At 53.2% G+C, this 27751-nt stretch overlaps 1 protein-coding gene across 3 annotated transcripts in view; it reads left to right on the forward strand.

The window, feature by feature from the left end:
- The first annotated feature begins 426 nt into the window (after window positions 1-426).
- LOC137380434 (actin nucleation-promoting factor WAS-like) overlaps window positions 427-27751 on the forward strand; it is a 166857-nt gene continuing 139532 nt past the window's right edge. For all 3 annotated transcript variants that reach the window (XR_010977025.1, XM_068052364.1, XM_068052365.1), the window contains exon 1: window positions 427-612. Coding sequence is in view for 2 of the 3 variants with exons in the window: in XM_068052364.1 (XP_067908465.1) it covers window positions 484-612 (129 nt within the window). In the remaining variant the exon portion in view is untranslated. The remainder of the gene's footprint in view (window positions 613-27751) is intronic.

Raw genomic sequence — 27751 nt, forward strand, 5'->3', positions numbered from 1 at the left:
GGCACCGCCCCCCGGGTCCTGGCACCACCCTCTGGGTCCTGGCACCACCCCCTGGGTCCTGGCACCGCCCCCCGGGTCCTGGCACCGCCCCCCGGGTCCTGGCACCACCCTCTGGGTCCTGGCACCACCCCCTGGGTCCTGGCACCGCCCCCCGGGTCCTGGCACCGCCCCCCGGGTCCTGGCACCACCCTCTGGGTCCTGGCACCACCCCCTGGGTCCTGGCACCGCCCCCCGGGTCCTGGCACCGCCCCCCGGGTCCTGGCACCACCCTCTGGGTCCTGGCACCACCCCCTGGGTCCTGGCACCGCCCCCCGGGTCCTGGCACCGCCCCCCGGGTCCTGGCACCACCCTCTAGGTCCTGGCACCACCCTCTGGGTCCTGGCACCACCCACTGGGTCCCGGCGCCGCCCCCCGGGTCCTGGCACCGCCCTCTGGGTCCTGGCACCGCCTTCCAGGTCGCGGCGCCTCCGCACCAGCTTCGGGATGACATCGAATTTAAACCGGAGAAGACCCGGCACCCGGAGCCGAGCTCGGGAAAGCAACGCGCCGTCCCGCCTGCTGCCTTCCGCTGATAATGAACGGCTCTTCAGCCTCTTGGGCCGCAACTGCGTGGTGAGAGGGGCCGGGATTGGGATTGGGATTGGGATCGGGATCGGGATCGGGGTCCCGGGACTGGGAACCGAGGGATGGTGCAGGCGGAGAACTGGTATCTCTGGCGGATTGCTGCCTCTCACCGATGCCCCTTGGTGTCAGGGCCGGGAGCTGGCAGCTGTGTGAGTGATACCTGGGGACCCCTGGGCTGGGATTACAATGGGAGAAGTTTGTTTTGGAGCTCAGACTCCGGGAGATGGTGACCCGCCCCTGGGAGGTGATCGGTCCGATGGTGAAGGGGTTAATGTGATGGAATAAAAACAAAATACTGCTGGAAATCTGATACAAAAAACAGAAAATGCTGGAAATACTCAGCAGGTTTGGCAGCATCTGTGGAGAGAGAAACAGAGTTAATGTTTCAGGTCAGTGACCTTTCATCGGAACTGACTGACCTGCTGATGAATCAGTACTCCTCCATGTTGAACACCACTTGGAAGAATCACTGAGTGTCGTGAGGGCATAGAATGTACTCTGGCTGGGGGACTTCAACATCCATCACCAAGAGTAGCACCATTATGGGGGAGGCAGTGGCGCAGTAGTCGTGTCACTAGACTAGTAATGCAGAGCCCTAGATGCTCTTCACATTGAGGATACCCTCCATCACATTGTCCGCCACAATCATGGTGCTAAAAGAGATAGGTTCAGAACAGGCTTAGCAGCTCAAAACTAGGCATCCATGAGGTGCCAGCAGCTGATAGTTGAGCGTTGGACACTACCCTGAGGAACTCCCGTGGTAATGTCCTGGGACTGAGATGAATGGCCTCCAACACAACAACCAGTGGCGCAGTGGTTAGCACCGCAGCCTCACAGCTCCAGCAACCCGGGTTCGATTCCGGGTACTGCCTGTGTGGAGTTTGCAAGTTCTCCCTGTGTCTGCGTGGGTTTCCTCCGGGTGCTCCGGTTTCCTCCCACATGCCAAAGACTTGCAGGTTGATAGGTAAATTGGCCATTAGAAATTGCCCCTAGTATAGGTAGGTGGTAGGGAAATATAGGGACAGGTGGGGATGTGATAGGAATATGGAATTAGTGTAGGATTAGTGTAAACGGGTGGTTGATGGTCGGCACAGACTCGGTGGGCCGAAGGGCCTGTTTCAGTGCTGTCTCTCTAAACTAACCATCTTCCTTTGTGCTCGGTATGACTCCAACCAATGGAGAGTTTTCCCCCTGACTCCAGTAATGGAAACCCCGCATGCCACATGGAAATATTAATTTTGTCATTTGGAACTTTGCCTGAAGACTTTTACTGGACATTATTACAAGTAACTTTTAAAAAGCAGAACAGAGCAGCTAAAGATGGCCATGCATGAATTTGCACATGAAAAGCCATTGGTGAGACCGCACCCAGAGTACTGTGTACGGTTTTGGTCTCCTTACTTAAGCAGCGATATTCTTTTGGGCCTCCTTATCTCGAGAGACAATGGATACGCGCCTGGAGGTGGTCAGTGGTTTGTGAAGCAGCGCCTGGAGTGGCTATAAAGGCCAATTCTGGAGTGACAGGCTCTTCCACAGGTGCTGCAGAGAAATTTGTTTGTTGGGGCTGTTGCACAGTTGGCTCTCCCCTTGCGCCTCTGTCTTTTTTCCTGCCAACTACTAAGTCTCTTCGACTCGCCACAATTTAGCCCTGTCTTTATGGCTGCCCGCCAGCTCTGGCGAATGCTGGCAACTGACTCCCACGACTTGTGAGCAGCGATATACTTGCATTGAAAGCAGGTCAGAGAAGGTTCACTAGGCTGATTCCTGGGATGAAGGGATTGTCTTATGAGGAAAGGTTGAGCAGGTTGGGCCTGTACTCATTGGAGTTTAGAAGAACGAGAGGTGATCTTACTGAAACATAGACGATTCTGAGAGGGCTTGACAGGGTAGATGCTGAAAGGATGTTTCCCCTCATGGAATCTAGAACTAGGGGGTACAGTTACAGAATAAGGGGTCTTTTTTTAAGATGGATTGCACTGTAACAATTCTGTGATTCTCGGAATGGCCCACTCCTCTTCCGGTTTTAGTTCTTCTGAGGCAGTCAGTGCCCACATGCAGTAAGACCTGCACAACATTCAAGCTTTATTAAATGCCTTTTGAAAATCCATATACACAGCATCAAACACACTACCTTCATCAGCCCTCTCCATTACCTCAGCAGAGAGTTGAACAAAGAAGTTAACAAGGCCTAGAGGCATAGAGTACAAAAGCCCAGAAGTTACGCTAAATCTTGTATTGTGTCCAATCTGAACACTTTAAGGAAGACATGAAGACTTGGAGAGAGTAGAGAAGAGACTTACTGGAATCTTCCAGGGATGAGGATCTTCAATTATGTGGATAGACTAGAGAAGTTAGGGTTGTTTTCGTTAGAGCAGAGGAGGCTAAGATTTGATAGAGGTGTTTATAATCATGAAGTGTTTACATAAGGTAAATAAGAAGCTGTTTCTAATGGTTGAAGGGTTGATTAGCAGAGAGCACAGATTTAAGGTGATTGACAAGGGAACCAGAGGTGACGTGAGGAAAAGCTTTTTTAAGCAGTGAGTAATTAGGATTTGGAATTCCCTGACAGAGAGTGTGATAGAGGCAGATTCAAAAGAGAACTGGATGAATACTTGAAGGAGAAAAAATTGCAGAGGTATGGGGAAAAAGCAGGGAAGTGGGACTAACTGGATTGCTGTTTGAAAACCAGCAGAGATTAAGGCCGGGATTTTGAATTGCCCCCTGAGGCGGGGCCGGAGGCAGCGGGGGGAGGCATGGAATATCGTAACGGGTGGTGGGGGGTGGTTGGAGGACTTGTCGCCTCCCTGTCATCAAGTGATCTTCCCGGGGGTGGGATAGGCTGAGGACGGCCTTCCCACCCAGAGGCCAGTTGAGGCCCTTAAGTGGCCTGGTCCTGCCTATACTGGTATGTTACCAGCAGCGGTAAAGGTGTTGGGGCCTCCGCTGCATAGGAAGGCTGCCTTGTAAAATGAGGTGTTCTTCCTGTGGGCTTGGGGGGTGGTCCCTCCTCCGTGGGCAATTTGTCACCCACAGAGGATACCCCCGGAAACCAATTTACCCCCTGGGACCCCCTCCCCCTGGACTACACAAACACTACCGCACCCCCCCTTGCTGGGGTCTTCCTAACTGGCCCCGGCAACCCTGCCTCACTTACTTCTGGCCCAGGGTTCCAGCGCTGGGCCTGGTTCCAAGGCCTTTGCAGTACCGGCAGTGGCCACTGCTCCTTGTTGGCCAGCAGCTCTTGGAGGTGGGATCCTTGCCTCCAACATAAAATCCAGCCCTCGATGGGCCAAATGGCCTCCTTTTGTACTGTCTGCGATTCAATGGTGAGTTGATCACACATGATTTGCCTTTAACAATACCATACTTGCTTTCATTTGTAAACCCATACTTTCCAAGTGCCAATTAATTTTCTCCCAGATTAATGTCTCTAAAATGAAATTTAGATTTAAAAAACTCTCCTGTTGCTTTGGTTTGCTGTTTACGACAAGGGGTGACTGAGGGAGAGACAGTGGCAGTATTTACAGGCAATCAGTAACTAATTGAAAAGGAGGAATGTATTGTGATCTGGGGAAAGAGCCAGGAGTTTATAGGTGGCACAAGTTGAAGGTCTAACTGCAGATAGCCCCAGGCACAGTGGGCTGAATGGCCTTTTCCTGGGTTATAACCTCTGTGATTCTGTGAAGAGCTCAAATACATCCTTTTATTTCACTTGTTGATGGCTGAGATTTCCTGTGACCTTTGCACTCATATTGGAAATGCTGGCTTGCAAGCCAGGACTTCTGTTTGAAGATGGTTGTTTAGTTACTGCATGAATTCCTGGTGTTTCTCTGTGCTGGGGCTTGGAACTATATCACCATTCCTTCACTGTCACTGGGTCAAAATCCAGTAACTCCCTCATTATTGGACTGTGGGTATGTCTACACCACATGGATTGCAGTGGTTCAAAAAGTCAGCTCAGCACCACCTTCTTGAGGGCAATTAGGGATGGGCAATAAATGCTGGCCTGGCCAGCGACGCCCACATCCTGCGAATGAATAAAACAAAAGGTTTCTTTTCCCAGTTTCAGTTGAATTTCCATTCCTCACCTCTCCACAGGTGTCAGCCTCTCATTGACTGAGTGATAGAAATGTTTTCTCATTTGTCTGAATGGAGTTTGTTCTCACTGCGGTGCAGCATGTTCACAGAATCACAGATTTATGACAGCACAGAAAGAGGCCATTCGGCCCTTCGTGTCTGCACCAGCTCTCCGAATGAGCAATTCACCAAGTGTCATTCTCCTGTTTTTTCCCTGTAACCCGGCACATTCTTCCTTTTCATATAACAGTCTAATTCCCTTTGAATGACTCAATTGAACCTGCCTCCATCACACTCTCAGGCAGCGCATTCCAGACCTTAATCACTGACTTTGTTGCTGGAAGATTAAATACAACCTGGAAAACCTGCATTCCTGGGTCTTTGATATCATATTCGTGAGCTTTGTGGGATTAATCCTTTCAACCTCACTCAACTGCTACATGTCCAGCAATTGCTCTCTTGTGGCAATGACAGTAATGGAGATAGTGAGGGAGAACCAGAGTAACTGGAGTCCAAATTCCTAAACCCTGAAACCGGGCACAATTCCAGCCTGACACAGCAAAAGTGCAGTGGGGAGGAGGACAATGTGGAGAAGTGTGAGGATATCTGAGAAAGATAGATTGGAAAATTTTCTAAATGGTGAGAAGCTGCGAACAGTGAAGGAGCAGAGAGATTTAGGGAACCAAGTACAGAAATCATTGGAAGCTAGTGGACAGGCACAAAAAAAAATTAAAAAGCCGAATAGGATCTTTATCTCAAGGAAGCTGGAATACAAAGGGGAGGAAGTGATGCTTCAGTTAGACAGAGCCTTGGTCAGACCCCCACCTTGAGTTACTGTTCAGTCTGGACACCACACCTTCAGGAAGGATATATTGGCAACACTGATTCCAAAATGATGCCCGTGCTAAAAAGTACAACCTGTCCTCAGGTTTGTATTCCTGTGAATTTAGAAGATTAAGGAGTGATCTAACTGAGGTGTTTAACTTGATTAAAGGATTTGCGAGGGTAGATAGAAATAAATTATTTCCTCTGCTGCAGGAATCCAAACAACATCAGCAGCAACTTGCATTTATATAGCACCTTGAATGTAGTGAAACTTCCCAAGGCGGTTCACAGGGGGAGTTATCAAACAAAATTGTACTCTGAGCCATGTTAGTTTTCAAGGTGTTTTAAGGGAGGAGAGACATAGAGAGGAAAGGTTTAGGGAGGGAATTCCAGAGCTTAGGGTCCAGGCAGCTGAAGGCACGGCCACCATTGGTGGAGTGATTAAAATCAAAGATGCTCAACAGGACAGAATTGGAGTAGCGCAGAGATCCTGGAGGGTTGTAGGGGCAGGAGGAGGTTACAGAGATAGGGAGGGTTGTAGAGCTGGAGGAGGTTATAGAGATAGGGAGGGTTGTAGTGGCTGGAGGAGGTTATAGAGATAGGGAGGGTTGAAGGGGCTGGAGGAGGTTACAGAGATATGGAGGGTTGTAGAGCTGGAGGAGGTTATAGAGATAGGGAGGGTTGTAGAGCTGGAGGAGGTTATAGAGATAGGGAGGGTTGTAGGGGCTGGAGGAGGTTATAGAGATAGGGAGGGTTGTAGGGGCTGGAGGAGGTTACAGAGAGAGGGAGGGTTGTAGGGGCTGGAGGAGGTTATAGAGATAGGGAGGGTTGTAGAGCTGAAGGAGGTTACAGAGATAGGGAGGGTTGTAGGGGCTGGAGGAGGTTATACAGATAGGTAGGGTTGTAGAGCTGGAGGAGGTTAGTGAGATAGGGAGGGTTGCAGGGGCTGGAAGAGGTTATAGAGATAGGGAGGGTTGCAGAGCTGGAGGAGGTTATAGAGATAGGGAGGGTTGTAGAACTGGAGGATGTTACAGAGATAGGGAGGGTTGTAGGGGCTGGAGGGGGTTACAGAGATAGGGAGGGTTGTAGGGGCTGGAGGAGGTTATAGAGATAATTCAGGGTTGTAGGGGCTGGAGGAGTTACAGAGATAGGGAGGGTTGTAGGGGCTGGAGGAGGTTACAGAGATAGGGAAGGTTGCAGAACTGGAGGAGGTTACAGAGATAGGGAGGGTTGAAGAGGCTGGAGGGGGTTACAGATATAGGGAGGGTAGTAAGGGCTGGAGGAGGTTACAGAGATAGGGAGGGTTGTAGAGCTGGAGGAGGTTATAGAAATAGGGAGGGTTGTAGAGCTGGAGGAGGTTATAGAAATAGGGAGGGTTGTAGAGCTGGAGGGGGTGATAGAGATAGGGAGGGTTGTAGAGCTGGAGGAGGTTATAGAAATAGGGAGGGTTGTAGAGCTGGAGGAGGTTATAGAGATAGGGAGGGTTGCAGGGGCTGGAGGGGGTTACAGAGATAGGGAGGGTAGTAAGGGCTGGAGGAGGTTATAGAGATAGGGAGGGTTGTAGGGGCTGGAGTGGGTTACAGAGATAGGGAGGGTTGTAGAGCTGGAGGAGGTTACAGAGATAGGGAGGGTTGAAGGGGCTGGAGGGAGGGGGTGACAGAGATAGGGAGGGTTGCAGAGCTGGAGGAGGTTATAGAAATAGGGAGGGTTGTAGAGCTGGAGGGGGTGATAGAGATAGGGAGGGTTGTAGAGCTGGAGGAAGTTATAGAGATAGGGAGGGTTGCAGAGCTGGAGGAGGTTATAGAGATAGGGAGGCTTGTAGAGCTGGAGGAGGTTATAGAGATAGGGAGGGTTGCAGGGGCTGGAGGGGGTTACAGAGATAGGGAGGGTAGTAAGGGCTGGAGGAGGTTATAGAGATAGGGAGGGTTGTAGGGGCTGGAGTGGGTTACAGAGATAGGGAGGGTTGTAGAGCTGGAGGAGGTTACAGAGATAGGTAGGGTTGAAGGGGCTGGAGGGAGGGGGTGACAGAGATAGGGAGGGTTGCAGAGCTGGAGGAGGTTATAGAAATAGGGAGGGTTGTAGAGCTGGAGGGGGTGATAGAGATAGGGAGGGTTGTAGAGCTGGAGGAAGTTATAGAGATAGGGAGGGTTGCAGAGCTGGAGGAGGTTATAGAGATAGGGAGGCTTGCAGAGCTGGAGTAGGTTACAGAGAGAGGGAGGGTTGTAGGGGCTGGAGGAGGTTATAGAGGTAGGGAGGGTTGTAGGGGCTGGAGGGGGTTACAGAGATAGGGAGGGTAGTAGGGACTGGAGGAGGTTATAGAGATAGGGAGGGTTGTAGGGGCTGGAGTGGGTAACAGAGATAGGGAGGGTTGTGGAGCTGGAGGAGGTTATAGAGATAGGGAGTGTTGTCGGGGCTGGAGGAGGTTATAGAGATAGGAAGGCTTGTAGAGCTGGAGGAGGTTATAGAGATAGGGAGGGTTTTTTTTTTAGAATATTACAGCGCAGTACAGGCCCTTCGGCCCTCGATGTTGCGCCGAGCTGTGAAACCATCTGACCTACACTATTCCATTTTCATCCATGTGTCTATCCAATGTCCACTTAAATGCCCTGAAAGTTGGCGAATCTACTACTGTTGCAGGCAGGGCGTTCCACGCCCTTACTACTCTCTGAGTAAAGAAACTACCTCTGACATCTGTCCTATATCTATCACCCCTCAACTTAAAGCTATGTCCCCTCGTGTTTGCCATCACCATCCGAGGAAAAAGACGCTCACTATCCACCCTATCTAACCCTCTGATTATTTTATATGTCTCTATTAAGTCACCTCTCCTCCTCCTTCTCTCCAACGAAAACAACCTCAAGTCCCTCAGCCTTTCCTCGTAAGACCTTCCCTCCATACCAGGCAACATCCTAGTAAATCTCCTCTGCACCCTTTCCATAGCTTCCACATCCTTTCTATAATGCGGTGACCAGAACTGCACGCAATACTCCAGGTGCGGTCTCACCAGAGTTTTGTACAGCTGCAGCATGACCTCGTGGCTCCGAAACTCGACCCCCCTACTAATAAAAGCTAACACACCATATGCCTTCTTGACAGCCCTATTAACCTGGTTAGCAACCTTCAGGGATTTATGCACCTGGACACCAAGATCTCTCTGCTCATCTACACTAACAAGAATCTTCCCATTAGCCCAGTACTCTGCATTCCTGTTACTCCTTCCAAAGTGAATCACCTCACACTTTTCCGCATTAAACTCCATTTGCCATCTCTCAGCCCAGCTCTGCAGCCTATCTATGTCTCTCTGTACCCTACAACATCCTTCGGCACTATCCACAACTCCACCGACCTTAGTGTCATCTGCAAATTTACTAACCCACCCTTCTACACCCTCTTCCAGGTCATTTATAAAAATGACAAACAGCAATGGCCCCAAAACAGATCCTTGCGGTACACCACTAGTAACTAAACTCCAGGATGAACATTTGCCATCAACCACCACCCTCTGTCTTCTTTCAGCTAGCCAATTTCTGATCCAAAGCTCTAAATCACCTTCAACCCCATACTTCCGTATTTTCTGCAATAGCCTACCGTGGGGAACCTTATCAAACGCCTTACTGAAATCCATATACACCACATCCACTGCTTTACCCTCATCCACCTGTTTGGTCACCTTCTCGAAAAACTCAATAAGGTTTGTGAGGCACGACCTACCTGTCACAAAACCGTGCTGACTATCTCTAATGTACTTATTCTTTTCAAGATGATTATAAATCCTGTCTCTTATAACCTTTTCCAACATTTTACCCACAACCGAAGTGAGGCTCACAGGTCTATAATTACCAGGGCTGTCTCTACTCCCCTTCTTGAACAAGGGGACAACATTTGCAATCCTCCAGTCTTCCGGCACTATTCCTGTCGACAATGACGACATAAAGATCAAGGACAAAGGCTCTGCAATCTCCTCCCTAGCTTCCCAGAGAATCCTAGGATAAATCCCATCTGGCCCAGGGGAGGGGGTTACAGAGATAGGGAGGGTTGTAGGTGCTGGAGGGGGTTATAGAGATAGGGAGGGTTATGGAGCTGGAGGAGGTTACAGAGATCGGGAGGGTTGTAGGGGCTGGAGGAGGTTATAGAGATAGGGAGGGTTGTAGGGGCTGGAGGGGGTTACAGAGATAGGGAGGGTTGTCGGGGCTCTAGGAGGATATAGAGATAGGGAGGGTTGTAGGGGCTGGAGGAGGTTATCGAGATAATTGAGGGTTGTAGGGGCTGGAGGAGGTACAGAGATAGGGAGGGTTGTTGGGGCTGGAGGAGGTTACAGAGATAGGGAGGGTTGTCGCGGCTGGAGGAGGTTACGGAGATAGGGAAGGTTGTAGGGGCTGGAGGAGGTTACAGAGATAGGGAAGGTTGTAGAACTGGAGGAGGTTACAGAGATAGGGAGGGTTGTAGGGGCTGGAGGTTGTTACAGAGATAGGGAAGGTTGCAGAACTGGAGGAGGTTACAGAGATAGGGAGGCTTGTAGGGGCTGGAGGGGGTTACAGAGATAAGGAGTGTTGTAGGAGCTGGAGGAGATTACAGAGATAGGGAGGGTTGTCGAGCTGGAGGAGGTGATCGTGACAGGGAGGGTTGTATGGGCTGGAGGAGGTTTTCGAGCTAGGGAGGGTTGTAGGAGCTGGAGGAGGTTACAGAGATCGGGAGGGTTGTCGGGGCTGGAGGAGGTTCCAGAGATAGGGAAGGTTGTAGCGGCTGGAGGAGGTTACAGAGATAGGGAAGGTTGTAAAACTGGAGGAGATTACAGAGATCGGGAGGCTTGTAGGGGCTGGAGGGGGTTACAGAGATAGGGAGGGTTGTAGGAGCTGGAGGAAGTTACAGAGATAGGGAGGGTTGTCGAGCTGGAGGAGGTGATCGTGACAGGGAGGGTTGTAGGGGCTGGAGGAGGTTTTCGAGATCGGGAGGGTTGTAGGGGCTGGAGGGGGTTACAGAGATCGGGAGGGTTGTCGTGGCTGGAAGGGTTTACAGAGATAGGGAGGGTTGTAGGGGCTGGAGGAGGTTATAGAGATAGGGAGGGTTGTAGGAGCTGGAGGAGGTTACAGAGATCGGGAGGGTTGTCGAGCTGGAGGAGCTGATCGTGACAGGGAGGGTTGTAGGGGCTGGAGGGGGTTACAGAGATCGGGAGGGTTGTCGAGCTGGAGGAAGTGATCGTGACAGGGAGGGTTGTCGGGGCTGGAGGAGGTTTTCGAGATCGGGAGGGTTGTAGGGGCTGGAGGGGGTTACAGAGATCGGGAGGGTTGTCGTGGCTGGAGGGGTTTACAGAGATAGGGAGGGTTGTAGGGGCTGGAGGAGGTTATAGAGATAGGGAGGGTTGTAGGAGCTGGAGGAGGTTACAGAGATCGGGAGGGTTGTCGAGCTGGAGGAGCTGATCGTGACAGGGAGGGTTGTAGGGGCTGGAGGGGGTTACAGAGATCGGGAGGGTTGTCGAGCTGGAGGAAGTGATCGTGACAGCGAGGGTTGTCGGAGCTGGAGGAGGTTTTCGAGATCGGGAGGGTTGTAGGGGCTGGAGGAGGTTACAGAGATCGGGAGGGTTCTAGGGGCTGGAGGGGGTTACAGAGATCGGGAGGGTTGTCGTGGCTGGAGGGGTTTACAGAGATAGGGAGGGTTGTAGGGGCTGGAGGAGGTTATAGAGATAGGGAGGGTTATAGAGCTGGAGGAGGTTATAGAGATAGGGAGGGTTGTAGGGGCTGGAGGAGGTTATAGAGATAGGGACGGTTGTCGGGGCTGGAGGAGGTTATAGAGATAGGGAGGGTTGTAGAGCTGGAGGAGGTTACAGAGATAGGGAGGGTTGTAGGGGCTGGAGGGGGTTATAGAAATAGGGAGGGTTGTAGAGCAGGAGGAGGTTACAGAGATAGGGAGGGTTGTCGGGGCTGGAGGGAGTTATAGAAATAGGGAGGGTTGTAGAGATGGAGGAGGTTATAGAGATAGGGAGGGTTGTAGAGCTGGAGGTGGTTATAGAGATAGGGAGGGTTGTCGCGGCTGGAGGAGGTTATGGAGATAGAAAGGGTTGTCGGGGCTGGAGGAGGTTATAGAGAGAGGGAGAGTTGTAGAGCTGGAGGAGGTTATAGAGATAGGGAGGGTTCTAGTGGCTGGAGGAGGTTATAGAGATAGGGAGGGTTGTAGGGGCTGGAGGAGGTTACAGAGATAGGGAGGGTTGTAGGGGCTGGAGGAGGTTATAGAGATAGGGAGGGTTGCAGGGGCTGGAGGAGGTTATAGAGATAGGGAGGGTTGTAGAGATGGAGGAGGTTATAGAGATAGGGAGGGTTATAGAGCTGGAGGAGGTTATGGAGATAGGGAGGGTTGTAGGGGCTGGAGGGGGTTATAGAAATAGGGAGGGTTGTAGAGCAGGAGGAGGTTACAGAGATAGGGAGGGTTGTAGGGGCTGGAGGGGGTTATAGAAATAGGGAGGGTTGTAGAGCAGGAGGAGGTTACAGAGATAGGGAGGGTTGTAGGGGCTGGAGGGGGTTATAGATATAGGGAGGGTTGTAGAGATGGAGGAGGTTATAGAGATCGGGAGGGTTGTAGAGCTGGAGGTGGTTATAGAGATAGGGAGGGTTCTAGTGGCTGGAGGAGGTTATAGAGAGAGGGAGAGTTGTAGGGGCTGGAGGAGGTTACAGAGATAGGGAGGGTTGCAGGGGCTGGAGGATGTTCGAGAGATAGGGAGGGTTGTCGCGGCTGGAGGAGGTTATGGAGATAGAAAGGGTTGTCGGGGCTGGAGGAGGCTATAGAGAGAGGGAGAGTTGTAGGGGCTGGAGGAGGTTACAGAGATAGGGAGGGTTGCAGGGGCTGGAGGATGTTCGAGAGATAGGGAGGGTTGTTGGGGCTGGAGGAGGTTACCGAGATCGGGAAAGTTGTAGAACTGGAGGAGGTTACAGAGATAGGGAGGGTTGTAGGGGGTTACAGAGATTGGGAGGGTTGTAGGGGCAGGAGGGGGTTACAGAGATCGGGAGGGTTGTAGGGGCTGGAGGAGGTTATCGAGATAATTGAGGGTTGTAGGGGCTGTAGGAGGTTACAGAGATAGGGAGGGTTGTAGGGGCTGGAGGAGGTTACAGAGATAGGGAGGGTTGTCGGGGCTGGAGGAGGTTATAGAGATAATCGAGGGTTGTCGGGGCTGGAGGAGGTTACAGAGATAGGGAAGGTTGTAGGGGCTGGAGGAGATTACAGAGATACGGAAGGTTGTAGAACTGGAGGAGGTTACAGAGATAGGGAGGGTTATAGAGCTGGAGGAGGTTATCGAGAAAGGGAGGGTTGTAGAGATGGAGGACGTTATCGAGATAGGGAGGGTTAGAGAGCTGGAGGAGGTTATAGAGATAGGGAGGGTTGTAGAGATGGAGGAGGCTATAGAGCTGGAGGAGGTTACAGAGATAGGGAGGGTTGTAGGGGCTGGAGGAGGTTATAGAGATAGGGAGGGTTGCAGGGGCTGGAGGAGGTTATAGAGATAGGGAGGGTTGTAGAGATGGAGGAGGTTATAGAGATAGGGAGGGTTATAGAGCTGGAGGAGGTTATGGAGATAGGGAGGGTTGTAGGGGCTGGAGGGGGTTATAGAAATAGGGAGGGTTGTAGAGCAGGAGGAGGTTACAGAGATAGGGAGGGTTGTAGGGGCTGGAGGGGGTTATAGAAATAGGGAGGGTTGTAGAGCAGGAGGAGGTTACAGAGATAGGGAGGGTTGTAGGGGCTGGAGGGGGTTATAGATATAGGGAGGGTTGTAGAGATGGAGGAGGTTATAGAGATCGGGAGGGTTGTAGAGCTGGAGGTGGTTATAGAGATAGGGAGGGTTCTAGTGGCTGGAGGAGGTTATAGAGATAGGGAGGGTTGTCGCGGCTGGAGGAGGTTATGGAGATAGAAAGGGTTGTCGGGGCTGGAGGAGGTTATAGAGAGAGGGAGAGTTGTAGGGGCTGGAGGGGGTTACAGAGATAGGGAGGGTTGCAGGGGCTGGAGGATGTTCGAGAGATAGGGAGGGTTGTCGGGGCTGGAGGAGGTTACCGAGATCGGGAAAGTTGTAGAACTGGAGGAGGTTACAGAGATAGGGAGGGTTGTAGGGGGTTACAGAGATTGGGAGGGTTGTAGGGGCAGGAGGGGGTTACAGAGATCGGGAGGGTTGTAGGGGCTGGAGGAGGTTATCGAGATAATTGAGGGTTGTAGGGGCTGTAGGAGGTTACAGAGATAGGGAGGGTTGTAGGGGCTGGAGGAGGTTACAGAGATAGGGAGGGTTGTCGGGGCTGGAGGAGGTTATAGAGATAATCGAGGGTTGTCGGGGCTGGAGGAGGTTACAGAGATAGGGAAGGTTGTAGGGGCTGGAGGAGATTACAGAGATACGGAAGGTTGTAGAACTGGAGGAGGTTACAGAGATAGGGAGGGTTATAGAGCTGGAGGAGGTTATCGAGAAAGGGAGGGTTGTAGAGATGGAGGACGTTATCGAGATAGGGAGGGTTAGAGAGCTGGAGGAGGTTATAGAGATAGGGAGGGTTGTAGAGATGGAGGAGGTTATAGAGCTGGAGGAGGTTATAGAGATAGGGAGGGTTGTAGAGCTGGAGGAGGTTACAGATATAGGGAGGGTTGTAGAGCTGGAGGAGGTTGCAGAGATAGGGAGAGTTGTAGAGCAGGAGGAGTTTACAGAGATTTAGTTTTAGAGATACAGCACTGAAACAGGCCCTTCGGCCCACCGAGTCTGTGCCGACTGTCAACCACCCACTTATACTAATCCTACACTAATCCCAAATTCCTACCACATCCTCACCTGTCCCTATATTTTCCCTACCACCTACCTATACTAGGGGCAATTTCTAATGGCCAATTTACCTATCAACCTGCAAGTCTTTGGCATGTGGGAGGAAACCGGAGCACCCGGAGGAAACCCACGCAGACACAGGGAGAACTTGCAAACTCCACACAGGCAGTACCCGGAATTGAACCCAGGTCGCCGGAGCTGTGAGGCTGCGGTGCTCACCACTGCGCCACTGTGAGGGTTGTAGGGGCTGGAGGGTGTTATCGAGATAGGGAGGGTTGTAGAGCTGAAGGAGGTTACAGAGATAGGGAGGGTTGTTGGGGCTGGAGGGGGTTATAGAAATAGGGAGGGTTGTAGAGATGGAGGAGGTTATAGAGACAGGGAGGGTTGTAGAGCTGGAGGTGGTTATAGAGATAGGGAGGGTTGTAGGGGCTGGAGGAGGTTATAGAGATAGGGAGGGTTGTAGGGGCTGGAGTGGGTTACAGAGATAGGGAGGGTTGTCGGGGCTGGAGGAGGTTATGGAGATAATTGAGGGTTGTAGGGGCTGGAGGAGGTTATAGAGATAGGGAGGGTTGTAGGGGCCGGAGGAGGTTATAGAGATAGGGAGGGTTGTAGGGGCTGGAGGATGTTACAGAGATAGGGAAGGTTGTAGAACTGGAGGAGGTTACAGAGATAGAGAGGATTGTAGAGCTGGAGGAGGTTATAGAGATAGGGAGGGTTGTCGGGGCTGGAGGAGGTTATAGAGATAGGGAGGGTTGTCGGGGCTGGAGGATGTTACAGAGATAGGGAAGGTTGTAGGGGCTGGAGGGGGTTACAGAGATAGGGAGGATTGTCGAGCTGGAGGAGGTGATAGAGACAGGGAGGGTTGTAGGGGCTGGAGGAGTTTATCGAGATAGGGAGGGTTGTAGGGTCTGGAGGGGGTTACAGAGATAGGGAGGGTTGTAGGGGCTGCAGGGGGTTCCAGAGATCGGGACGGTTGTAGGGGCTGGAGGAGGTTATCGAGATAATTGAGGGTTGTAGGGGCTGGAGGAGGTACAGAGATAGGGAGGGTTGTAGGGGCTGGAGGAGGTTACAGAGATAGGGAGGGTTGTCGGGGCTGGAGGAGGTTACAGAGATAGGGAAGGTTGTAGGGGCTGGAGGAGGTTACAGAGATAGGGAAGGTTGTAGAACTGGAGGAGGTTACAGAGATAGGGAGGGTTGTAGGGGCTGGAGGATGTTACAGAGATAGGGAAGGTTGTAGAACTGGAGGAGGTTACAGAGATAGAGAGGCTTGTAGGGGCTGGAGGGGGTTACAGAGATAGGGAGGGTTGTAGGAGCTGGAGGAGGTTACAGAGATAGGGAGGGTTGTCGAGCTGGAGGAGGTGATCGTGACAGGGAGGGTTGTAGGGGCTGGAGGAGGTTTTCGAGCTAGGGAGGGTTGTAGGAGCTGGAGGAGGTTACAGAGATCGGGAGGGTTGTCGGGGCTGGAGGAGGTTACAGAGATAGGGAAGGTTGTAGCGGCTGGAGGAGGTTACAGAGATAGGGAAGGTTGTAAAACTGGAGGAGGTTACAGAGATCGGGAGGCTTGTAGGGGCTGGAGGGGGTTACAGAGATAGGGAGGGTTGTAGGAGCTGGAGGAGGTTACAGAGATAGGGAGGATTGTCGAGCTGGAGGAGGTGATCGTGACAGGGAGGGTTGTAGGGGCTGGAGGAGGTTTTCGAGATCGGGAGGGTTGTAGGGGCTGGAGGAGGTTACAGAGATCGGGAGGGTTGTCGGGGCTGGAAGGGGTTACAGAGATCGGGAGGGTTGTCGTGGCTGGAGGGGTTTACAGAGATAGGGAGGGTTGTAGGGGCTGGAGGAGGTTATAGAGATAGGGAGGGTTGTAGGAGCTGGAGGAGGTTACAGAGATAGGGAGGGTTCTAGTGGCTGGAGGAGGTTACAGAGATCGGGAGGGTTGTCGGGGCTGGAGGAGGTTACAGAGATAGGGAAGGTTGTAGCGGCTGGAGGAGGTTACAGAGATAGGGAAGGTTGTAAAACTGGAGGAGGTTACAGAGATCGGGAGGCTTGTAGGGGCTGGAGGGGGTTACAGAGATAGGGAGGGTTGTAGGAGCTGGAGGAGGTTACAGAGATAGGGAGGGTTGTCGAGCTGGAGGAGGTGATCGTGACAGGGAGGGTTGTAGGGGCTGGAGGAGGTTTTCGAGCTAGGGAGGGTTGTAGGAGCTGGAGGAGGTTACAGAGATCGGGAGGGTTGTCGGGGCTGGAGGAGGTTACAGAGATAGGGAAGGTTGTAGCGGCTGGAGGAGGTTACAGAGATAGGGAAGGTTGTAAAACTGGAGGAGGTTACAGAGATCGGGAGGCTTGTAGGGGCTGGAGGGGGTTACAGAGATAGGGAGGGTTGTAGGAGCTGGAGGAGGTTACAGAGATAGGGAGGATTGTCGAGCTGGAGGAGGTGATCGTGACAGGGAGGGTTGTAGGGGCTGGAGGAGGTTTTCGAGATCGGGAGGGTTGTAGGGGCTGGAGGAGGTTACAGAGATCGGGAGGGTTGTCGGGGCTGGAGGGGGTTACAGAGATCGGGAGGGTTGTCGTGGCTGGAGGGGTTTACAGAGATAGGGAGGGTTGTAGGGGCTGGAGGAGGTTATAGAGATAGGGAGGGTTGTAGGAGCTGGAGGAGGTTACAGAGATAGGGAGGGTTCTAGTGGCTGGAGGAGGTTATAGAGATAGGGAGGGTTGTAGGGGCTGGAGGAGGTTACAGAGATAGGGAGGGTTGTAGGGGCTGGAGGAGGTTATAGAGATAGGGAGGGTTGCAGGGGCTGGAGGAGGTTATAGAGATAGGGAGGGTTGTAGAGATGGAGGAGGTTATAGAGATAGGGAGGGTTATAGAGCTGGAGGAGGTTATGGAGATAGGGAGGGTTGTAGGGGCTGGAGGGGGTTATAGAAATAGGGAGGGTTGTAGAGCAGGAGGAGGTTACAGAGATAGGGAGGGTTGTAGGGGCTGGAGGGGGTTATAGATATAGGGAGGGTTGTAGAGATGGAGGAGGTTATAGAGATCGGGAGGGTTGTAGAGCTGGAGGTGGTTATAGAGATAGGGAGGGTTGTCGCGGCTGGAGGAGGTTATGGAGATAGAAAGGGTTGTCGGGGCTGGAGGAGGTTATAGAGAGAGGGAGAGTTGTAGGGGCTGGAGGAGGTTACAGAGATAGGGAGGGTTGTCGGGGCTGGAGGAGGTTACCGAGATCGGGAAAGTTGTAGAACTGGAGGAGGTTACAGAGATAGGGAGGGTTGTAGGGGGTTACAGAGATTGGGAGGGTTGTAGGGGCAGGAGGGGGTTACAGAGATCGGGAGGGTTGTAGGGGCTGGAGGAGGTTATCGAGATAATTGAGGGTTGTAGGGGCTGTAGGAGGTTACAGAGATAGGGAGGGTTGTAGGGGCTGGAGGAGGTTACAGAGATAGGGAGGGTTGTCGGGGCTGGAGGAGGTTATAGAGATAATCGAGGGTTGTAGGGGCTGGAGGAGGTTACAGAGATAGGGAAGGTTGTAGGGGCTGGAGGAGATTACAGAGATGCGGAAGGTTGTAGAACTGGAGGAGGTTACAGAGATAGGGAGGGTTATAGAGCTGGAGGAGGTTATCGAGAAAGGGAGGGTTGTAGAGATGGAGGACGTTATCGAGATAGGGAGGGTTAGAGAGCTGCAGGAGGTTATAGAGATAGGGAGGGTTGTCGGGGCTGGAGGAGGTTATGGAGATAATTGAGGGTTGTAGGGGCTGGAGGAGGTTATAGAGATAGGGAGGGTTGTAGGGGCCGGAGGAGGTTATAGAGATAGGGAGGGTTGTAGGGGCTGGAGGATGTTACAGAGATAGGGAAGGTTGTAGAACTGGAGGAGGTTACAGAGATAGAGAGGATTGTAGAGCTGGAGGAGGTTATAGAGATAGGGAGGGTTGTCGGGGCTGGAGGAGGTTATAGAGATAGGGAGGGTTGTCGGGGCTGGAGGATGTTACAGAGATAGGGAAGGTTGTAGGGGCTGGAGGGGGTTACAGAGATAGGGAGGATTGTCGAGCTGGAGGAGGTGATAGAGACAGGGAGGGTTGTAGGGGCTGGAGGAGTTTATCGAGATAGGGAGGGTTGTAGGGTCTGGAGGGGGTTACAGAGATAGGGAGGGTTGTAGGGGCTGCAGGGGGTTCCAGAGATCGGGACGGTTGTAGGGGCTGGAGGAGGTTATCGAGATAATTGAGGGTTGTAGGGGCTGGAGGAGGTACAGAGATAGGGAGGGTTGTAGGGGCTGGAGGAGGTTACAGAGATAGGGAGGGTTGTCGGGGCTGGAGGAGGTTACAGAGATAGGGAAGGTTGTAGGGGCTGGAGGAGGTTACAGAGATAGGGAAGGTTGTAGAACTGGAGGAGGTTACAGAGATAGGGAGGGTTGTAGGGGCTGGAGGATGTTACAGAGATAGGGAAGGTTGTAGAACTGGAGGAGGTTACAGAGATAGAGAGGCTTGTAGGGGCTGGAGGGGGTTACAGAGATAGGGAGGGTTGTAGGAGCTGGAGGAGGTTACAGAGATAGGGAGGGTTGTCGAGCTGGAGGAGGTGATCGTGACAGGGAGGGTTGTAGGGGCTGGAGGAGGTTTTCGAGCTAGGGAGGGTTGTAGGAGCTGGAGGAGGTTACAGAGATCGGGAGGGTTGTCGGGGCTGGAGGAGGTTACAGAGATAGGGAAGGTTGTAGCGGCTGGAGGAGGTTACAGAGATAGGGAAGGTTGTAAAACTGGAGGAGGTTACAGAGATCGGGAGGCTTGTAGGGGCTGGAGGGGGTTACAGAGATAGGGAGGGTTGTAGGAGCTGGAGGAGGTTACAGAGATAGGGAGGATTGTCGAGCTGGAGGAGGTGATCGTGACAGGGAGGGTTGTAGGGGCTGGAGGAGGTTTTCGAGATCGGGAGGGTTGTAGGGGCTGGAGGAGGTTACAGAGATCGGGAGGGTTGTCGGGGCTGGAGGGGGTTACAGAGATCGGGAGGGTTGTCGTGGCTGGAGGGGTTTACAGAGATAGGGAGGGTTGTAGGGGCTGGAGGAGGTTATAGAGATAGGGAGGGTTGTAGGAGCTGGAGGAGGTTACAGAGATAGGGAGGGTTCTAGTGGCTGGAGGAGGTTATAGAGATAGGGAGGGTTGTAGGGGCTGGAGGAGGTTACAGAGATAGGGAGGGTTGTAGGGGCTGGAGGAGGTTATAGAGATAGGGAGGGTTGCAGGGGCTGGAGGAGGTTATAGAGATAGGGAGGGTTGTAGAGATGGAGGAGGTTATAGAGATAGGGAGGGTTATAGAGCTGGAGGAGGTTATGGAGATAGGGAGGGTTGTAGGGGCTGGAGGGGGTTATAGAAATAGGGAGGGTTGTAGAGCAGGAGGAGGTTACAGAGATAGGGAGGGTTGTAGGGGCTGGAGGGGGTTATAGATATAGGGAGGGTTGTAGAGATGGAGGAGGTTATAGAGATCGGGAGGGTTGTAGAGCTGGAGGTGGTTATAGAGATAGGGAGGGTTGTCGCGGCTGGAGGAGGTTATGGAGAGAGGGAGAGTTGTAGGGGCTGGAGGAGGTTACAGAGATAGGGAGGGTTGTCGGGGCTGGAGGAGGTTACCGAGATCGGGAAAGTTGTAGAACTGGAGGAGGTTACAGAGATAGGGAGGGTTGTAGGGGGTTACAGAGATTGGGAGGGTTGTAGGGGCAGGAGGGGGTTACAGAGATCGGGAGGGTTGTAGGGGCTGGAGGAGGTTATCGAGATAATTGAGGGTTGTAGGGGCTGTAGGAGGTTACAGAGATAGGGAGGGTTGTAGGGGCTGGAGGAGGTTACAGAGATAGGGAGGGTTGTCGGGGCTGGAGGAGGTTATAGAGATAATCGAGGGTTGTAGGGGCTGGAGGAGGTTACAGAGATAGGGAAGGTTGTAGGGGCTGGAGGAGATTACAGAGATGCGGAAGGTTGTAGAACTGGAGGAGGTTACAGAGATAGGGAGGGTTATAGAGCTGGAGGAGGTTATCGAGAAAGGGAGGGTTGTAGAGATGGAGGACGTTATCGAGATAGGGAGGGTTAGAGAGCTGCAGGAGGTTATAGAGATAGGGAGGGTTGTAGAGATGGAGGAGGTTATAGAGATAGGGAGGGTTGTAGAGCTGGAGGAGGTTGCAGAGATAGGGAGGGTTGTAGAGCAGGAGGAGTTTACAGAGATTTAGTTTTAGAGATACAGCACTGAAACAGGCCCTTCGGCCCACCGAGTCTGTGCCGACTGTCAACCACCCACTTATACTAATCCTACACTAATCCCAAATTCCTACCACATCCTCACCTGTCCCTATATTTTCCCTACCACCTACCTATACTAGGGGCAATTTCTAATGGCCAATTTACCTATCAACCTGCAAGTCTTTGGCATGTGGGAGGAAACCGGAGCACCCGGAGGAAACCCACGCAGACACAGGGAGAACTTGCAAACTCCACACAGGCAGTACCCGGAATTGAACCCAGGTCGCCGGAGCTGTGAGGCTGCGGTGCTCACCACTGCGCCACTGTGAGGGTTGTAGGGGCTGGAGGGTGTTATCGAGATAGGGAGGGTTGTAGAGCTGAAGGAGGTTACAGAGATAGGGAGGGTTGTTGGGGCTGGAGGGGGTTATAGAAATAGGGAGGGTTGTAGAGATGGAGGAGGTTATAGAGACAGGGAGGGTTGTAGAGCTGGAGGTGGTTATAGAGATAGGGAGGGTTGTAGGGGCTGGAGGAGGTTATAGAGATAGGGAGGGTTGTAGGGGCTGGAGTGGGTTACAGAGATAGGGAGGGTTGTCGGGGCTGGAGGAGGTTATGGAGATAATTGAGGGTTGTAGGGGCTGGAGGAGGTTATAGAGATAGGGAGGGTTGTAGGGGCCGGAGGAGGTTATAGAGATAGGGAGGGTTGTAGGGGCTGGAGGATGTTACAGAGATAGGGAAGGTTGTAGAACTGGAGGAGGTTACAGAGATAGAGAGGATTGTAGAGCTGGAGGAGGTTATAGAGATAGGGAGGGTTGTCGGGGCTGGAGGAGGTTATAGAGATAGGGAGGGTTGTCGGGGCTGGAGGATGTTACAGAGATAGGGAAGGTTGTAGGGGCTGGAGGGGGTTACAGAGATAGGGAGGATTGTCGAGCTGGAGGAGGTGATAGAGACAGGGAGGGTTGTAGGGGCTGGAGGAGTTTATCGAGATAGGGAGGGTTGTAGGGTCTGGAGGGGGTTACAGAGATAGGGAGGGTTGTAGGGGCTGCAGGGGGTTCCAGAGATCGGGACGGTTGTAGGGGCTGGAGGAGGTTATCGAGATAATTGAGGGTTGTAGGGGCTGGAGGAGGTACAGAGATAGGGAGGGTTGTAGGGGCTGGAGGAGGTTACAGAGATAGGGAGGGTTGTCGGGGCTGGAGGAGGTTACAGAGATAGGGAAGGTTGTAGGGGCTGGAGGAGGTTACAGAGATAGGGAAGGTTGTAGAACTGGAGGAGGTTACAGAGATAGGGAGGGTTGTAGGGGCTGGAGGATGTTACAGAGATAGGGAAGGTTGTAGAACTGGAGGAGGTTACAGAGATAGAGAGGCTTGTAGGGGCTGGAGGGGGTTACAGAGATAGGGAGGGTTGTAGGAGCTGGAGGAGGTTACAGAGATAGGGAGGGTTGTCGAGCTGGAGGAGGTGATCGTGACAGGGAGGGTTGTAGGGGCTGGAGGAGGTTTTCGAGCTAGGGAGGGTTGTAGGAGCTGGAGGAGGTTACAGAGATCGGGAGGGTTGTCGGGGCTGGAGGAGGTTACAGAGATAGGGAAGGTTGTAGCGGCTGGAGGAGGTTACAGAGATAGGGAAGGTTGTAAAACTGGAGGAGGTTACAGAGATCGGGAGGCTTGTAGGGGCTGGAGGGGGTTACAGAGATAGGGAGGGTTGTAGGAGCTGGAGGAGGTTACAGAGATAGGGAGGATTGTCGAGCTGGAGGAGGTGATCGTGACAGGGAGGGTTGTAGGGGCTGGAGGAGGTTTTCGAGATCGGGAGGGTTGTAGGGGCTGGAGGAGGTTACAGAGATCGGGAGGGTTGTCGGGGCTGGAGGGGGTTACAGAGATCGGGAGGGTTGTCGTGGCTGGAGGGGTTTACAGAGATAGGGAGGGTTGTAGGGGCTGGAGGAGATTATAGAGATAGGGAGGGTTGTAGGAGCTGGAGGAGGTTACAGAGATAGGGAGGGTTCTAGTGGCTGGAGGAGGTTATAGAGATAGGGAGGGTTGTAGGGGCTGGAGGAGGTTACAGAGATAGGGAGGGTTGTAGGGGCTGGAGGAGGTTATAGAGATAGGGAGGGTTGCAGGGGCTGGAGGAGGTTATAGAGATAGGGAGGGTTGTAGAGATGGAGGAGGTTATAGAGATAGGGAGGGTTATAGAGCTGGAGGAGGTTATGGAGATAGGGAGGGTTGTAGGGGCTGGAGGGGGTTATAGAAATAGGGAGGGTTGTAGAGCAGGAGGAGGTTACAGAGATAGGGAGGGTTGTAGGGGCTGGAGGGGGTTATAGATATAGGGAGGGTTGTAGAGATGGAGGTGGTTATAGAGATAGGGAGGGTTGTCGCGGCTGGAGGAGGTTATGGAGATAGAAAGGGTTGTCGGGGCTGGAGGAGGTTATAGAGAGAGGGAGAGTTGTAGGGGCTGGAGGAGGTTACAGAGATAGGGAGGGTTGTCGGGGCTGGAGGAGGTTACCGAGATCGGGAAAGTTGTAGAACTGGAGGAGGTTACAGAGATAGGGAGGGTTGTAGGGGGTTACAGAGATTGGGAGGGTTGTAGGGGCAGGAGGGGGTTACAGAGATCGGGAGGGTTGTAGGGGCTGGAGGAGGTTATCGAGATAATTGAGGGTTGTAGGGGCTGTAGGAGGTTACAGAGATAGGGAGGGTTGTAGGGGCTGGAGGAGGTTACAGAGATAGGGAGGGTTGTCGGGGCTGGAGGAGGTTATAGAGATAATCGAGGGTTGTAGGGGCTGGAGGAGGTTACAGAGATAGGGAAGGTTGTAGGGGCTGGAGGAGATTACAGAGATGCGGAAGGTTGTAGAACTGGAGGAGGTTACAGAGATAGGGAGGGTTATAGAGCTGGAGGAGGTTATCGAGAAAGGGAGGGTTGTAGAGATGGAGGACGTTATCGAGATAGGGAGGGTTAGAGAGCTGCAGGAGGTTATAGAGATAGGGAGGGTTGTAGAGATGGAGGAGGTTATAGAGATAGGGAGGGTTATAGAGCTGGAGGAGGTTATAGAGATAGGGAGGGTTGTAGAGCTGGAGGAGGTTACAGATATAGGGAGGGTTGTAGAGCTGGAGGAGGTTGCAGAGATAGGGAGGGTTGTAGAGCAGGAGGAGTTTACAGAGATTTAGTTTTAGAGATACAGCACTGAAACAGGCCCTTCGGCCCACCGAGTCTGTGCCGACTGTCAACCACCCACTTATACTAATCCTACACTAATCCCAAATTCCTACCACATCCTCACCTGTCCCTATATTTTCCCTACCAGCTACCTATACTAGGGGCAATTTCTAATGGCCAATTTACCTATCAACCTGCAAGTCTTTGGCATGTGGGAGGAAACCGGAGCACCCGGAGGAAACCCACGCAGACACAGGGAGAACTTGCAAACTCCACACAGGCAGTACCCGGAATTGAACCCAGGTCGCCGGAGCTGTGAGGCTGCGGTGCTCACCACTGCGCCACTGTGAGGGTTGTAGGGGCTGGAGGGTGTTATCGAGATAGGGAGGGTTGTAGAGCTGAAGGAGGTTACAGAGATAGGGAGGGTTGTTGGGGCTGGAGGGGGTTATAGAAATAGGGAGGGTTGTAGAGATGGAGGAGGTTATAGAGACAGGGAGGGTTGTAGAGCTGGAGGTGGTTATAGAGATAGGGAGGGTTGTAGGGGCTGGAGGAGGTTATAGAGATAGGGAGGGTTGTAGGGGCTGGAGTGGGTTACAGAGATAGGGAGGGTTGTCGGGGCTGGAGGAGGTTATGGAGATAATTGAGGGTTGTAGGGGCTGGAGGAGGTTATAGAGATATGGAGGGTTGTAGGGGCCGGAGGAGGTTATAGAGATAGGGAGGGTTGTAGGGGCTGGAGGATGTTACAGAGATAGGGAAGGTTGTAGAACTGGAGGAGGTTACAGAGATAGAGAGGATTGTAGAGCTGGAGGAGGTTATAGAGATAGGGAGGGTTGTCGGGGCTGGAGGAGGTTATAGAGATAGGGAGGGTTGTCGGGGCTGGAGGATGTTACAGAGATAGGGAAGGTTGTAGGGGCTGGAGGGGGTTACAGAGATAGGGAGGGTTGTTGGGGCTGGAGGAGGTTACAGAGATAGGGAGGATTGTCGAGCTGGAGGAGGTGATAGAGACAGGGAGGGTTGTAGGGGCTGGAGGAGTTTATCGAGATAGGGAGGGTTGTAGGGTCTGGAGGGGGTTACAGAGATAGGGACGGTTGTAGGGGCTGGAGGAGGTTATCGAGATAATTGAGGGTTGTAGGGGCTGGAGGAAGTACAGAGATAGGGAGGGTTGTAGGGGCTGGAGGAGGTTACAGAGATAGGGAGGGTTGTAGGGGCTGGAGGAAGTACAGAGATAGGGAGGGTTGTAGGGGCTGGAGGAAGTACAGAGATAGGGAGGGTTGTCGGGGCTGGAGGAGGTTACAGAGATAGGGAGGGTTGTAGGGGCTGGAGGATGTTACAGAGATAGGGAAGGTTGTAGAACTGGAGGAGGTTACAGAGATAGGGAGGCTTGTAGGGGCTGGAGGGGGTTACAGAGATAGGGAGGGTTGTAGGAGCTGGAGGAGGTTACAGAGATAGGGAGGGTTGTCGAGCTGGAGGAGGTGATCGTGACAGGGAGGGTTGTAGGGGCTGGAGGAGGTTTTCGAGCTAGGGAGGGTTGTAGGAGCTGGAGGAGGTTACAGAGATCGGGAGGGTTGTCGGGGCTGGAGGAGGTTACAGAGATAGGGAAGGTTGGAAAACTGGAGGAGGTTACAGAGATCGGGAGGCTTGTAGGGGCTGGAGGGGGTTACAGAGATAGGGAGGGTTGTAGGAGCTGGAGGAGGTTACAGAGATAGGGAGGATTGTCGAGCTGGAGGAGGTGATCGTGACAGGGAGGGTTGTAGGGGCTGGAGGAGGTTTTCGAGATCGGGAGGGTTGTAGGGGCTGGAGGAGGTTACAGAGATCGGGAGGGTTGTCGGGGCTGGAGGGGGTTACAGAGATCGGGAGGGTTGTCGTGGCTGGAGGGGTTTACAGAGATAGGGAGGGTTGTAGGGGCTGGAGGAGGTTATAGAGATAGGGAGGGTTGTAGGAGCTGGAGGAGGTTACAGAGATCGGGAGGGTTGACGAGCTGGAGGAGGTGATCGTGACAGGGAGGGTTGTCGGGGCTGGAGGGGTTTACAGAGATCGGGAGGGTTGTCGAGCTGGAGGAAGTGATCGTGAGGGAGGGTTGTCGGGGCTGGAGGAGGTTTTCGAGATCGGGAGGGTTGTAGGGGCTGGAGGAGGTTACAGAGTTCGGGAGGGTTCTAGGGGCTGGAGGGGGTTACAGAGATCGGGAGGGTTGTCGTGGCTGGAGGGGTTTACAGAGATAGGGAGGGTTGTAGGGGCTGGAGGAGGTTATAAAGATAGGGAGGGTTATAGAGCTGGAGGAGGTTATAGAGATAGGGAGGGTTGTAGGGGCTGGAGGAGGTTATAGAGATAGGGACGGTTGTCGGGGCTGGAGGAGGTTATAGAGATAGGGAGGGTTGTAGAGCTGGAGGACGTTATAGCGATAGGGATGGTTGTAGGGGCTGGAGGAGGTTAGAGAGATGGGGAGGGTTGTAGGGTCTGGAGGGGGTTACAGAGATAGGGAGGGTTGTAGGGGCTGCAGGGGGTTCCAGAGATCGGGACGGTTGTAGGGGCTGGAGGAGGTTATCGAGATAATTGAGGATTGTAGGGGCTGGAGGAGGTACAGAGATAGGGAGGGTTGTCGCGGCTGGAGGAGGTTACGGAGATAGGGAAGGTTGTAGAACTGGAGGAGGTTACAGAGATAGGGAAGGTTGTAGAACTGGAGGAGGTTACAGAGATAGGGAGGGTTGTAGGGGCTGGAGGATGTTACAGAGATAGGGAAGGTTGTAGAACTGGAGGAGGTTACAGAGATAGGGAGGCTTGTAGGGGCTGGAGGGGGTTACAGAGATAGGGAGTGTTGTAGGAGCTGGAGGAGGTTACAGAGATAGGGAGGGTTGTCGAGCAGGAGGAGGTGATCGTGACAGGGAGGGTTGTATGGGCTGGAGGAGGTTACAGAGATCGGGAGGGTTGTCGGGGCTGGAGGAGGTTACAGAGATAGGGAAGGTTGTAGCGGCTGGAGGAGGTTACAGAGATAGGGAAGGTTGTAAAACTGGAGGAGGTTACAGAGATCGGGAGGCTTGTAGGGGCTGGAGGGGGTTACAGAGATAGGGAGGGTTGTAGGAGCTGGAGGAGGTTACAGAGATAGGGAGGGTTGTCGAGCTGGAGGAGGTGATCGTGACAGGGAGGGTTGTCGGGGCTGGAGGGGTTTACAGAGATAGGGAGGGTTGTAGGGGCTGGAGGAGGTTATAGAGATAGGGAGGGTTGTAGGGGCTGGAGGAGGTTATAGAGATAGGGAGGGTTGTAGGAGCTGGAGGAGGTTACAGAGATCGGGAGGGTTGTCGAGCTGGAGGAGGTGATCGTGACAGGGAGGGTTGTAGGGGCTGGAGGGGGTTACAGAGATAGGGAGGGTTGTAGGAGCTGGAGGAGGTTACAGAGATAGGGAGGGTTGTCGAGCTGGAGGAGGTGATCGTGACAGGGAGGGTTGTAGGGGCTGGAGGAGGTTTTCGAGATCGGGAGGGTTGTAGGGGCTGGAGGAGGTTACAGAGATCGGGAGGGTTGTCGGGGCTGGAGGGGGTTACAGAGATCGGGAGGGTTGTCGTGGCTGGAGTGGTTTACAGAGATAGGGAGGGTTGTAGGGGCTGGAGGAGGTTATAGAGATAGGGAGGGTTGAAGGAGCTGGAGGAGGTTACAGAGATCGGGAGGGTTGTCGAGCTGGAGGAGGTGATCGTGACAGGGAGGGTTGTCGGGGCTGGAGGGGGTTACAGAGATCGGGAGGGTTGTCGAGCTGGAGGAAGTGATCGTGACAGGGAGGGTTGTCGGGGCTGGAGGAGGTTTTCGAGATCGGGAGGGTTGTCGGGGCTGGAGGGGGTTACAGAGATCGGGAGGGTTCTAGGGGCTGGAGGGGGTTACAGAGATCGGGAGGGTTCTAGGGGCTGGAGGGGGTTACAGAGATCGGGAGGGTTGTCGTGGCTGGAGGGGTTTACAGAGATAGGGAGGGTTGTAGGGGCTGGAGGAGGTTATAGAGATAGGGAGGGTTATAGAGCTGGAGGAGGTTATAGAGATAGGGAGGGTTTTGGTGGCTGGAGGAGGTTATAGAGATAGGGACGGTTGTCGGGGCTGGAGGAGGTTATAGAGATAGGGAGGGTTGTAGAGCTGGAGGACGTTATAGCGATAGGGATG

The sequence above is a fragment of the Heterodontus francisci genome, chromosome 19 (assembly GCF_036365525.1).
Source record: "Heterodontus francisci isolate sHetFra1 chromosome 19, sHetFra1.hap1, whole genome shotgun sequence".
NCBI classification, from domain to species: domain Eukaryota; kingdom Metazoa; phylum Chordata; class Chondrichthyes; order Heterodontiformes; family Heterodontidae; genus Heterodontus; species Heterodontus francisci.